Here is an 11,702-nt window from a genome sequence, read left to right as displayed (position 1 = left end):
TGCCCCTGTGCTGTCAGGATAGACTGTGGCACTCCGTCAGTACTATTTGGTACTATGTTAGTACTAGGTTATCACTTATGTTAGTACTCTGTGGTACCATGTTAGAACTCTGTAGTAAGCGTTTTGTTTAGGGTGTTCTGGATCTGCACTGACTCAAAAATCACGTCCTAACCCTCCCAAACATCTCTTACCCCGTCTCTAACCCTCCCAAACATCTCTTACCCCGTCGCCAACCCTCCAAACCTGACCTCTGGGGGGAGGTTACCAGCGGCCTGTCGTGTTCAACCCTTCCTTCTCCCCCAGGCCTCCCATGTGAGGCTCAAGAGAAGATGTGCTTTATTCTTCCAGCTGGGAACATGACCATTATCAAGGTCTGGGTGGGTTCTGGGACATGACCATTATCAAGGTCTGGGTGGGTTCTGGGAACATGACCATTATCAAGGTCTGGGTGGGTTCTGGGAACATGACCATTATCAAGGTCTGGGTGGATTCTGGGACAGAAGCTTGGAGGAAACTGCATATTTTTTTTTTTACTTACATTTTTATTTTATTGTCAAGGCTGAGAGCCATCAAACCAAAAGCAAAAAACATGTTGACATTAATGGTCCATTACTAGAAAACATACAAAAGAGGCGGGGGTCAGGCGGGCTGGAACATGTTACATGTTATCTTCGTCAGAGTCATCCTCTTCCTCCAGAGAATCCTGCAGATGGGGAGAGAGAGACGCGAGCCATTTCAAATCATGTGACCCAAACGTACCGAGTTCAAAACAAGGTGCAGCCTGATTCCCCCCTCATGTACACCCAGCAGGACCCTCAGCCCCACGGGAACCCCCCCGCCCTAGGGCTCACACTCAGAGCTGTCTCACACCACACAGCAGTCTCACACCTCACAGAGCTGTCTCACACCACACAGAGCTGTCTCACACCTCACAGACTCCACACACAGTGCTGTCTCACACCACACAGACTCCTCACACAGTGCTGTCTCACACCACACAAAACTGTCTCACACACACCAAAAGGTGCCACAGCAAATCTTTACCTTGGCATATTTCTCTGCTTCCTCCCGGATGTCCTTGGGAACCAGCTCATGCCGTCCGTTTGTTACTGAGAGAGAGAGACAGAACGAGACAGAGAGCGAGACAGACAAACATAGGGACAGAGAGAGAGAGAGAGAGAGAAGATGACATCATGAGAACAAACTCAATAGCACCATTTCATTGGTTCCTAGTTGATTAAATCAGTGGTCAGATAGCCAAGAGAATTCTGACATCACATGATTTCAGCGCTTTATGCGAAACCATTCTCAGACTCATCACTCCACGGGCACTCTCCGGTTCACAGGTGAGCTGCAGAGGACTGGGTCGGGGAGCCAGCCGATACACCAGTTCTTACCTTCTCCCACCCAGCTCAGGTCCAGTTCGAAAGCCTTATCCTTCACCTCGTCGTGGACGATGTAGATGCTGCAGGACAACAACATCAACACAATCAACACCACAACAAACCTCCCAATCACAACAGACCTCATAACCGGGTAGTTTCAACACATACAAGGAACGGTTCCAGGTGTTTGGCTGCATACGAATAACCGTAAACAGAGGAGGCTAAGGAGTAAACAGCAAGTCGGGAAACGTCAATATGAAACATGTGCAGCCCACACCGCTCGGCAAACAAGAGAAACATCCGGAACCCTCCAAACTGCTAGCACAACTCACATTTTGGCGACCTCCTTGACCACCTCTCTGCACGTCATGTCCTTCATCTGGGGAAGGTCAACCACAAGAGAAAGCCTGGTCATCGTTCAGAGGTAGAGAGAACCACCGAGGAGCCACCAACTCACACCCAAAATGATGGATGTGTGGATATTATGCACTTGAAAGTATTAAATCACAGCAGTCCTGCATCGTTTTCCTCCTTCAAAACAAACGGTAAACGGACTGCATTTATACCGAGCTTTTCTAACCAGTAGCCACTCAAAGCACTGTACAATATCGCCTCACATTCACCCGTTCATGCACACGTTCACACACCGACGGCCGAGTCGACCACGCAGGGCGACAGCCAGCTGGTCAGGGAGCAGTCAGGGTTAGGGGCGTCTCGCTCAGGGACACCACCACACTCCGCTAGGAGGAGGAGGAGCCGGGGATGGAACTGGCAACCCTCCTGGTCACCAGCCAACCCGCTCTACCTCCTGAGCCACATGCCGCCCCAACAAAATGGTGTGTAATAATTCTGCGGTCCACTTGGTGCGTCTTGTTGCACGAGAACCAGCAGGGAGAGGAGGAGGAGCCTCTGGGGGGGAGATGGGAGGAGATGGAAGGAGAGCCTGGTCCAAAAAAAAAAAAAAAAGGACGGTAGCGCCTTGTTTCCTGTCTTGTTATGGAGATATTCTACTGCGGTCGCGTGTACAAGCGGCCGAAATGGGTTTTCTCAGGAGGGTGGCTGGCGGCGTCTCCGTTAGAGACAGGGTGTGAAGCTCAGCCATCCGTGAGGAACTCGGATTAGAGCCGCTGCTACCTCTGCTTTGGGCATCTGGTCAGGACGCCCCACTGGGCGCCGCCCTAGGGAGGTGATCCAGGCACGACCAGCGGGGGGAGGAGACCTCGGGGGAAGACCCAGGACTAGGTGGAGAGATTATATCTCAACACTGGCCTGGGAACGCCTCGGGATCTCCCCACCCCCCCCCCCCCCCGTCAGAGCTGGTCAACGTGGCCCCGGGAAAGGGAAGTCTGGGGCCCCCCGTGCTGGAGCTGCTGGCCCTGCCACCCGACCCCGGATAAGCGGTTTTGAAGATGAGGATGAGATGTTGCTACAGAAGCTGAACTAATTAGCGTGAGGGAGTGAAGCCCTCAGAAGGGGCTGTAGGGGAGAAGGTTGATCTGAGACCTTTACAGGCGCCTTTCACTGTTGACCACGGCTGGCCAAGAGCCTTGATTGGTAGAAACAAATATGCAGCGCGGGAACGTGAACACCGCCCCCCCCCCCCCCCCCCCGCTGAGCCTGGTCAGAGCACTCACCGACAGCTTCTCGATCTCCGTCTTGGCCGCCTGCTTGGCCTTCCCGATGGCACAGCCCCAGTAGCCCTGCACACACACACACACACAAGGTCTCACATCAAAACCAAACCAGGGGGCCCTGGGACGGGCTTCAAACCGCCAAGACATGAGCCGTTTCTCAATACCAAGTACGCGGACTACGTTCTCGCGGACTTGGAAGTACGTACTTGGCAAGTCCGGACTTTCAAATACAGACTTCCGAGAACGCGAGTACGCACTCTGCAATTGGAACAGCAGCGGACTCGATGATGCATTCTGGGATATTTAACGGTCCCAAGTCCACACGAGTCACCTCCGATGCATCCTCGGTAGAACGGCCTCATCGAGAACGCATCGAGAACACTTCCGGGTTTTACGACAGTACTCGCGTTCTCGCGTACTTGGAATTGGAACAGTACTTGGGCTACCACTGATGACGTTTATCGAGAACGCAAGTACACGAGAACACACGAGAACGCGAATTGAGAAACGGCTATGGTCTGAGGACGGCCGTAAGGTTAGAGAGCGCTGGAGAGGGCGGCGCTAGGCATCAGGAGACGGTCAGATAGCCAAGAGAAGTGTCAGCAAATCAGTTCAGTTAGTCTGTGGACGCAGGACCGCACTATAGGACCACATCCTAGTGGTCCACTATAGGACCACATCCTAGTGGTCCAGTGTAGGACCACACTATAGAACCACACCCTAGTGGTCCAGTATAGAACCACACCCTAGTGGTCCAGTATAGAACCACACCCTAGTGGTCCAGTATAGAACCACATCCTAGTGGTCCAGTATAGAACCACACCCTAGTGGTCCAGTATAGAACCACATCCTAGTGGTCCAGTATAGAACCACATCCTAGTGGTCCAGTATAGAACCACATCCTAGTGGTCCAGTATAGAACCACATCCTAGTGGTCCAGTATAGAACCACATCCTAGTGGTCCAGTATAGAACCACATCCTAGTGGTCCAGTATAGAACCACATCCTAGTGGTCCAGTATAGAACCACATCCTAGTGGTCCAGTATAGAACCACATCCTAGTGGTCCAGTATAGAACCACATCCTAGTGGTCCAGTATAGAACCACATCCTAGTGGTCCAGTATAGAACCACATCCTAGTGGTCCAGTATAGAACCACATCCTAGTGGTCCAGTATAGAACCACATCCTAGTGGTCCAGTATAGAACCACACCCTAGTGGTCCAGTATAGAACCACATCCTAGTGGTCCAGTATAGAACCACATCCTAGTGGTCCAGTATAGAACCACATCCTACTGGTCCAGTATAGAACCACACCCTAGTGGTCCAGTATAGGACTACACTATAGAACCACATCCTAGTGGTCCAGTATAGGACTACACTATAGAACCACACCCTAGTGGTCCAGTATAGAACCACATCCTAGTGGTCCAGTATAGAACCACATCCTAGTGGTCCAGTATAGAACCACATCCTAGTGGTCCAGTATAGAACCACATCCTAGTGGTCCAGTATAGAACCACATCCTAGTGGTCCAGTATAGAACCACATCCTAGTGGTCCAGTATAGAACCACATCCTAGTGGTCCAGTATAGAACCACATCCTAGTGGTCCAGTATAGAACCACATCCTAGTGGTCCAGTATAGAACCACATCCTAGTGGTCCAGTATAGAACCACATCCTAGTGGTCCAGTATAGAACCACATCCTAGTGGTCCAGTATAGAACCACATCCTAGTGGTCCAGTATAGAACCACATCCTAGTGGTCCAGTATAGAACCACATCCTAGTGGTCCAGTATAGAACCACACCCTAGTGGTCCAGTATAGAACCACATCCTAGTGGTCCAGTATAGAACCACATCCTAGTGGTCCAGTATAGAACCACATCCTACTGGTCCAGTATAGAACCACACCCTAGTGGTCCAGTATAGGACTACACTATAGAACCACATCCTAGTGGTCCAGTATAGGACTACACTATAGAACCACACCCTAGTGGTCCAGTATAGAACCACATCCTAGTGGTCCACTATAGAACCACATCCTAGTGGTCCAGTATAGAACCACACCCTAGTGGTCCAGTATAGAACCACACTACAGAACCACATCCTAGTGGTCCAGTATAGCACCACACTATAGGACCACATCCTAGTGGTCAGGTAGATATTAGTTGTAGTCTACTGTAGGAGTACTACGTTAGTACTGTAGGAGTACTACGTTAGTACTGTAGGAGTATTCTGAGTACTGTATTAGTATTATGTTGGTACAGTAGTATAAGTATTAGTTATGTAGCAGTACTACACTAGTACTGTGGTAGTATTCAGAGTACTGCAGCAGTACTATGTTGGTACAGTAGTATTAGTACTGTAGCAGTACTATGTCGGTACTGTAGTAGTATTCAGAGTACTGTAGCGGTACTATGTTGGTACTGTAGTAGTACTACGTCGGTAGTACTGTAGTAGTATTCAGAGTACTGTAGCGGTACTATGTTGGTACTGTAGTAGTATTCGGAGTGTGGTACGTACGTATGCGATGCCTGAGGGGTCCACCATGTAGAGCTGAGGGCCGTCGTCCACATCGTAGGAGCCCAGGATGAAGCTACCACACACACACACACACACACACACACACACACACACACACACACACACACACACACACACACACACACACACACACACACACACACACACACACACACACACACACACACACACACACACACACACACACACACACGTTAACAACCTATGTGTGGAGGTGAGGACTTGAGTCTAGATGTGAGCGTAGGTGTGTTGATCCAAGTGTGTGGATGTGAGTGTAGGTGTGTGGATGTGGCTGGTGTGTGGATGTGGCTGGTGCGTGGATGTGACTGGAGTGTGGATGTGGCTGGTGTGTGGATGTGGCTGGTGTGTGGATGTGACTGGTGTGTGGATGTGACTGGTGCGTGGATGTGGCTGGTGTGTGGATGTGGCTGGTGCGTGGATGTGGCTGGTGCGTGGGTGTGGCTGGTGTGTGGATGTGAGTTTAGGTGGGTGCCAGAGTGAATGCGAGTATAGGCGCATGTCGAGGTGTGTGTGGATGCGAGTGTGTGTCGAGGTGTGTGTGTGGATGCGAGTGTGTGTCGAGGTGTGTGTGTGGATGCGAGTGTGTGTCGAGGTGTGTGTGTGGAATGCGAGTGTGTGTCGAGGTGTGTGTGTGGAATGCGAGTGTGTGTCGAGGTGTGTGTTTTCATGTTCCTCACCTGCAGCCGAAGGGCCGGACGGCGCTGTACAGTGTGTAGGCGTGGACGTACATGGCCACTCTGTCGGCCAGGTGCTGCAAACACACAACACACACACACATGCATCAGCACAGCTACGGTAGGTCACCTCCACCCAGGTCTCTGATTGGACAGGATCCCCTCCTCCCGTGGTCTCTGATTGGCCAGGCCCACCTCCCATGGTCTCTGATTGGCCAGGCCCACCTCCCATGGTCTCTGATTGGCCAGGCCCACCTCCCGTGGTCTCTGATTGGTCTCTGATTGGACAGGTCCCCTCCTCCCGTGGTCTCTGATTGGACAAGTCCCACCTCCCGTGGTCTCTGATTGGTCTCTGATTGGCCAGGCCCACCTCCCGTGGTCTCTGATTGGTCTCTGATTGGACAGGTCCCCTCCTCCCGTGGTCTCTGATTGGCCAGGTCCACCTCCCGTGGTCTCTAACTGGACAGGTCCCCTCCTCCCACGGTCTCTGATTGGACAAGTCCCCCTCCCGCAGTCTCTGATTGGACAAGTCCCCCTCCCGCAGTCTCTGATTGGACAAGTCCCCCTCCCGCAGTCTCTGATTGGACAGGTCCCCCTCCCACGGTCTCTGATTGGACAGGTCCCCTCCTTCCCTCTCCAGTGGCAGTAGGGCCGTGTGAATGGACCTCGGTTTACCTTGAGAGGGACCTGATAGCCGTAGTTGGACCTGAAGTTGGACGCCTCTTCCCTGGCGACCTCAGAGAGGGAGCGGGCGTCTGCGAGGAGTCCAGCCACCGCCTGGAGGAGGACCACACACACACACACTCTAGCGTCAGATAGTAACACAGCATCAGAACGCACAATGCAGAACGTAGCTGTAAAGGTTGCCATGACGTGCCACCAGGTGTGAGTGTGATTAGTCATTACAAGGCGTTTTGGGGAAATCTGCCCCTTATGACATCACAGGTGGGCGTGTCCACGTAGATGTGTGACGGATAGATGAGCTGAACGTTTGCTACGGTCCACTGGGGCGGGGCTGGTAGACTGATCTATCCCAGCACACATCTAGGTGGACACGCCCACCTGTGATGTCATAAGGGGCAGATTTCCAAAACGGCTTGTAACGGCTAATCACACTCACACCAGGTGGCATGTCATGGGACCTTTAAGAAGTGACACAGCATCAGAACGCACAATACACAACATAGCTTTAAGAAGTAACCACCATGACATGCCAATCCTAGTTAAAAAAAATGCATGTGCAAATGACAGTTAAAAAAACCTATCCATGGTAGAGATTTGCATCTAACAAGAGTGAGCTAGCGAAGCATTTGTGTGTTGGTTTTGTATTTATTCAGATTGGCAAATCCCACAGTCTCTTCAGTTAGCTTTAGTTAAAGCTGGCTGACTCTGTAAAAGGTACTTAAAAGTGTCTCCGTTGCTAGGATGTTACTACAGTTCCCCCTGCTGGCTGGAGTAGCAAACTACGGCTTGCGTTGCACAGGATGCCAGGGATGGGACGGATCGCTTTCCCGTGATTAATCAGATATCAGACCACCTGTACTTCCAGGGAAGTTGAGCTACAACTAAAACAATGTTTTTTTTTATTTTGTGAGCGAACGTCCCCACAATATGGCTCCATTTTGATCCTATATTTGATTGGAAACTGATATCATCGATATATTGATTGACCGTATCCTACGGCAACCCGCCTAATCTGGCAACCCTGGCCTCCAACCTCTGGCAGCCAGGGTTGCCAGATTGGGCCGGATTTCCCAGCCCAATCTGGCAACACTGCTGAAGGAACCCTCTGGGGGACCTCTGAAATAAAAAAAAGGTCCTCTGGCAGAAGCAGGGCAGGGCGAGCGGTACCATGCCGACGTGCTTGTCCACGTTGAAGATGCGTTTGTTGGAGCCCTCCTCGTACAGCTTGGACAGGACCAGCTTCTCCACGCCGAACACCACGCCGTCTTTACAGCGCACCGCGATGGCTGTGCTGCAGACACACACCATCAACACCATCAACACCATCAACACTAGGGATCGACCCATATGGATGTTTTAGGGCTAATACCGATAACGATTCTTTTTTTTCCCCCATCAGCCTTAGCCAATGACCGATACACCGATTTTCTTGAGCCGATGCTGCTTTTGCTCTCTTAATTTACATCATAGAAATGACACAATGATGATAACAAATGTTACTAGTCCAACTTATAAGCTGCTTCTGCTAAGTGACTCCACGTTAGGCCTGGGCGACATGGCTGAAAGACATATCACGATATAACTTGATCATATTGATCGATAACGATAACTATTGATCATTTAAATTACCTAAAAAGACTATGAATTACCGTGCTGGATTTAAACACTTCTGTTTAACACTTAATACGACCTTCCACTGTTCTTCATCGATAAATACTCCAATGTCGATACAACAATGAAAAACACTCAGATATTGTCAATAAGTATGGAACCGTGTTTGTGTAACAAACCCAGCTGCTAGATTCGGTGGTCCAGTCTCTTATCGATACATATTGAACATGTTTTATATTGATATCAAAGGTCTATCACGATACGATCATTTATTGTTTTATTGCCCAGGCCTAGTCCATGGCTTGTAAAACCATGGCAGGTACTGGACTACTGGGTACTACCGGGTACTACCGGGTGTAGGGTATTGGCTGTACGGGACTCCATGTCCGGTACTGGCTGTAGGGGACTGGCTGTAGGGGACTGGGAGTAGGGGGGACTGGGAGTAGGGGACTGGGTGTAGGGTTCTGGGTGTGGGGGACTGGGTGTAGCTGGTCCTGTCCACTGGTGTAGGGTACTGGGTGTCGGGTACTGGCTGTAGGGTACTGGCTCTAGGGTTCTGTGTGTAGGGTACTGGGTGGATGGTTGTGGTTCTGTGTGTAGGGTACTGGGTGGAGGGTTGTGGTTCTGTGTGTAGGGTACTGGGTGGATGGTTGTGGTTCTGTGTGTAGGGTACTGGGTGGAGGGTTGTGGTTCTGTGTGTAGGGTACTGGGTGGAGGGTTGTGGTTCTGTGTGTAGGGTACTGGGTGGAGGGTTGTGGTTCTGTGTGTAGGGTACTGGGTGGAGGGTTGTGGTTCTGTGTGTAGGGTACTGGGTGGAGGGTTGTGGTTCTGTGTGTAGGGTACTGGGTGGAGGGTTGTGGTTCTGTGTGTAGGGTACTGGCTGTAGGGTTGTGGTTCTGTGTGTAGGGTACTGGGCTCCACTCACCTGCTGTTCTCCACGGCCTTCATGGCGTACTCCACCTGGAAGACCCTTCCGTCTGGGGAGAAGGTCGAGGCGGACAGGTCATACTGCAGGAGGACACCGCAGTCAGGAGGGGTTCATACTACACAGTACGACATCCATATCCAGTACTCCATCATATTCAATAGCATGATACGATATTAGATAACATGACGGAATACAGAAGAGTAGAGCTGCATAAAGCTGAACGATCAGGGTTTCACATTGATTTTTTTGTCGGCCGTAAAATAAGTTTCGTTAGGCAAATAAGTTTCGTTATACGATATTAGATAGCATGACGGAATACAGAATAGTAGAGCTGCATAAAGCTGAAAGATCAGGGTTTCACATTGATTTTTTTTCGGCCGTAAAATAAGTTTCGTTAGGCACAGAAGAGGACAGACTTTGACGTCTTAAACGATCCTTATACAACGGTAAACGGACTGCATTTATACAGCGCTTTTCTAACCAGTGGCCACTCAAAGCGCTCTACAATATTGCCTCACATTCACCCGTTCATGCATTCATGCGTTCATACATTCACACACCGACAGCGTTGTCAACCACGCAAGGTGACAGCCGGCTCGTCAGAAGCGGTCATGGTGTGTATGGTGAGATGCCTTGCTCAGGGACACCTCGACGCTCGCTTTTCTGTAATAGTCTTCATCCAAAATGTCCCTGTTTATGCACAGATCCTGGTTCAGATCCAGTTCATCGATATCTGGGTTCTACTGCGTGAACCTACGTGACCCAGTACTGTATACTATAACATGGGCCCATCTGTTTAGAACACATACCAACGACCTGGACCATCGCTCACCAGTACAGACCAGTACTGTACTGGTGAGCGCAATGGTTCTGTCACTTTTCGGAGCGTTCAGCCTCCCAAGTGTGAGCATGCGCAGTACAAGACAATGTGTACTTTGGAAAACAACAATTCAATAGTTATTCAGACTCGTTTGACCGCTGGGATCATAGGATGGACTTTTGATATCAGGTCATGTCACGTCATCTGCTGTGATCGTAGACTAGGCGACAAAGCCGCGACACATTTAGAGAACGCTTTCGATTTCGCTTAAGTGGACCTAGCCTAGCCTAACTAGCCTAGCCTAGCTAACCATGCTAGTGACTCAGCAGGGCAGACAACGAGTTACAATGAATGGGAACACTCTGCAGACTTAAAGACTGTTATTTGTTCAACGCTTGACTCAACCGACGGATCACATGAACATATTGGTTCTTACCCCCGTCCCAATTGAACTCATCGTGGCGTGAACTTAAATCTTTAGCGGCAGCAGCTCGGATCGCAGGTTCAGTTCTCACCGCTGCATCACACTCACGTCTAAACACCGGTATATAATTTTATACCGCCGCCTAGTGGCGACAGGCGGTACTACACTACCTTTATTATCACGGCTTCACACTGCCACCTCCTGGCGGTACATAGTATTACACTACATTATCACGGCTTCACACTGCCACCTCCTGGCGGTACATAGTATTACACTACATTATCACGGCTTCACACTGCCACCTCCTGGCGGTACATAGTATTACAGTAGTAAAAGAGGGCATCGGCTCCCCCTAGCGGCACCCTGGGGTACTTCAGAGAAATAAAAGTTGTCCAAGTCGGACGAATTCTCCAAGACCGCGGATCACTTGTTGTACTTCATCTAACCCAGCGGTGAGTGTTCAACTAGTTCTGGGAACGGGTTCGCGGTTCACATCCAGGCTATATATACGTGTGTGTGTGTGTGTGTGTGTGTGTGTGTGTGTGTGTGTGTGTGTGTGTGTGTGTGTGTGTGTGTGTGTGTGTGTGTGTGTGTGTGTGTGTGTGTGTGTGTGTGTGTGTGTATATAAGCTGTGTGGGGCTATGGTTGTGTACATGTGCTGTGTGGGGCTATATGTGTGTATATGTGCTGTGTGGGGCTATATGTGTGTATATGAGCTGTGTGGGGCTATGGTTGTGTACATGTGCTGTGTGGGGCTATATGTGTGTATATGAGCTGTGTGGGGCTATGGTTGTGTACATGTGCTGTGTGGGGCTATATGTGTGTGTGTGTGTGTGTGTGTGTGTACGCGCTGTGTTTAGACACAATAGGACACGTGGATGCTTTGGTCTTGCAGATGTTGACGGATCGTCTGTTGACGGCGGTGGTCCATCCATACAGCTGTTCTCCTCTCTCTCTGTAGGATTAGGGGTTC

The 11,702-nt window shown here is 50.4% G+C and overlaps 2 protein-coding genes and 1 non-coding gene across 3 annotated transcripts in view; 1 reads left to right on the top strand and 2 right to left on the bottom strand.

The window, feature by feature from the left end:
- Positions 1-527: 527 nt before the first annotated feature.
- Positions 528-10,872, bottom strand: psma3 (proteasome 20S subunit alpha 3). Its single transcript, XM_084481961.1, has 11 exons — positions 10,742-10,872; positions 9,483-9,565; positions 8,114-8,237; positions 6,938-7,039; positions 6,266-6,339; positions 5,547-5,619; positions 3,020-3,085; positions 1,718-1,764; positions 1,398-1,465; positions 1,045-1,109; positions 528-703 (listed from the first exon to the last, which is right to left on the bottom strand). The coding sequence occupies exons 1-11, from the start codon at positions 10,760-10,762 to the stop codon at positions 659-661; spliced, it is 768 nt and encodes a 255-aa protein (XP_084338087.1). The 5' UTR covers positions 10,763-10,872; the 3' UTR covers positions 528-658.
- LOC311362769 (small nucleolar RNA SNORD53/SNORD92) lies at positions 1,246-1,326 on the bottom strand. Its single transcript, XR_014638847.1, has one exon. It is a non-coding gene; the product is annotated as a small nucleolar RNA SNORD53/SNORD92 (small nucleolar RNA).
- Positions 10,873-11,069: 197 nt separating the features above from the next.
- The window catches only part of mipol1 (mirror-image polydactyly 1), a gene marked incomplete at its 3' end in the record, with an annotated part of 15,741 nt that continues 15,108 nt past the window's right edge, over positions 11,070-11,702 (top strand). Inside the window, exon 1 of the mRNA XM_084482165.1 lies at positions 11,070-11,181. The remainder of the gene's footprint in view (positions 11,182-11,702) is intronic.

This window comes from Micromesistius poutassou (genome assembly GCF_964030765.1).
Source record: "Micromesistius poutassou genome assembly, chromosome: 17".
Classification (NCBI taxonomy): Eukaryota; Metazoa; Chordata; class Actinopteri; order Gadiformes; family Gadidae; genus Micromesistius; species Micromesistius poutassou.
This window is presented reverse-complemented; position numbering and strand designations above follow the sequence as displayed.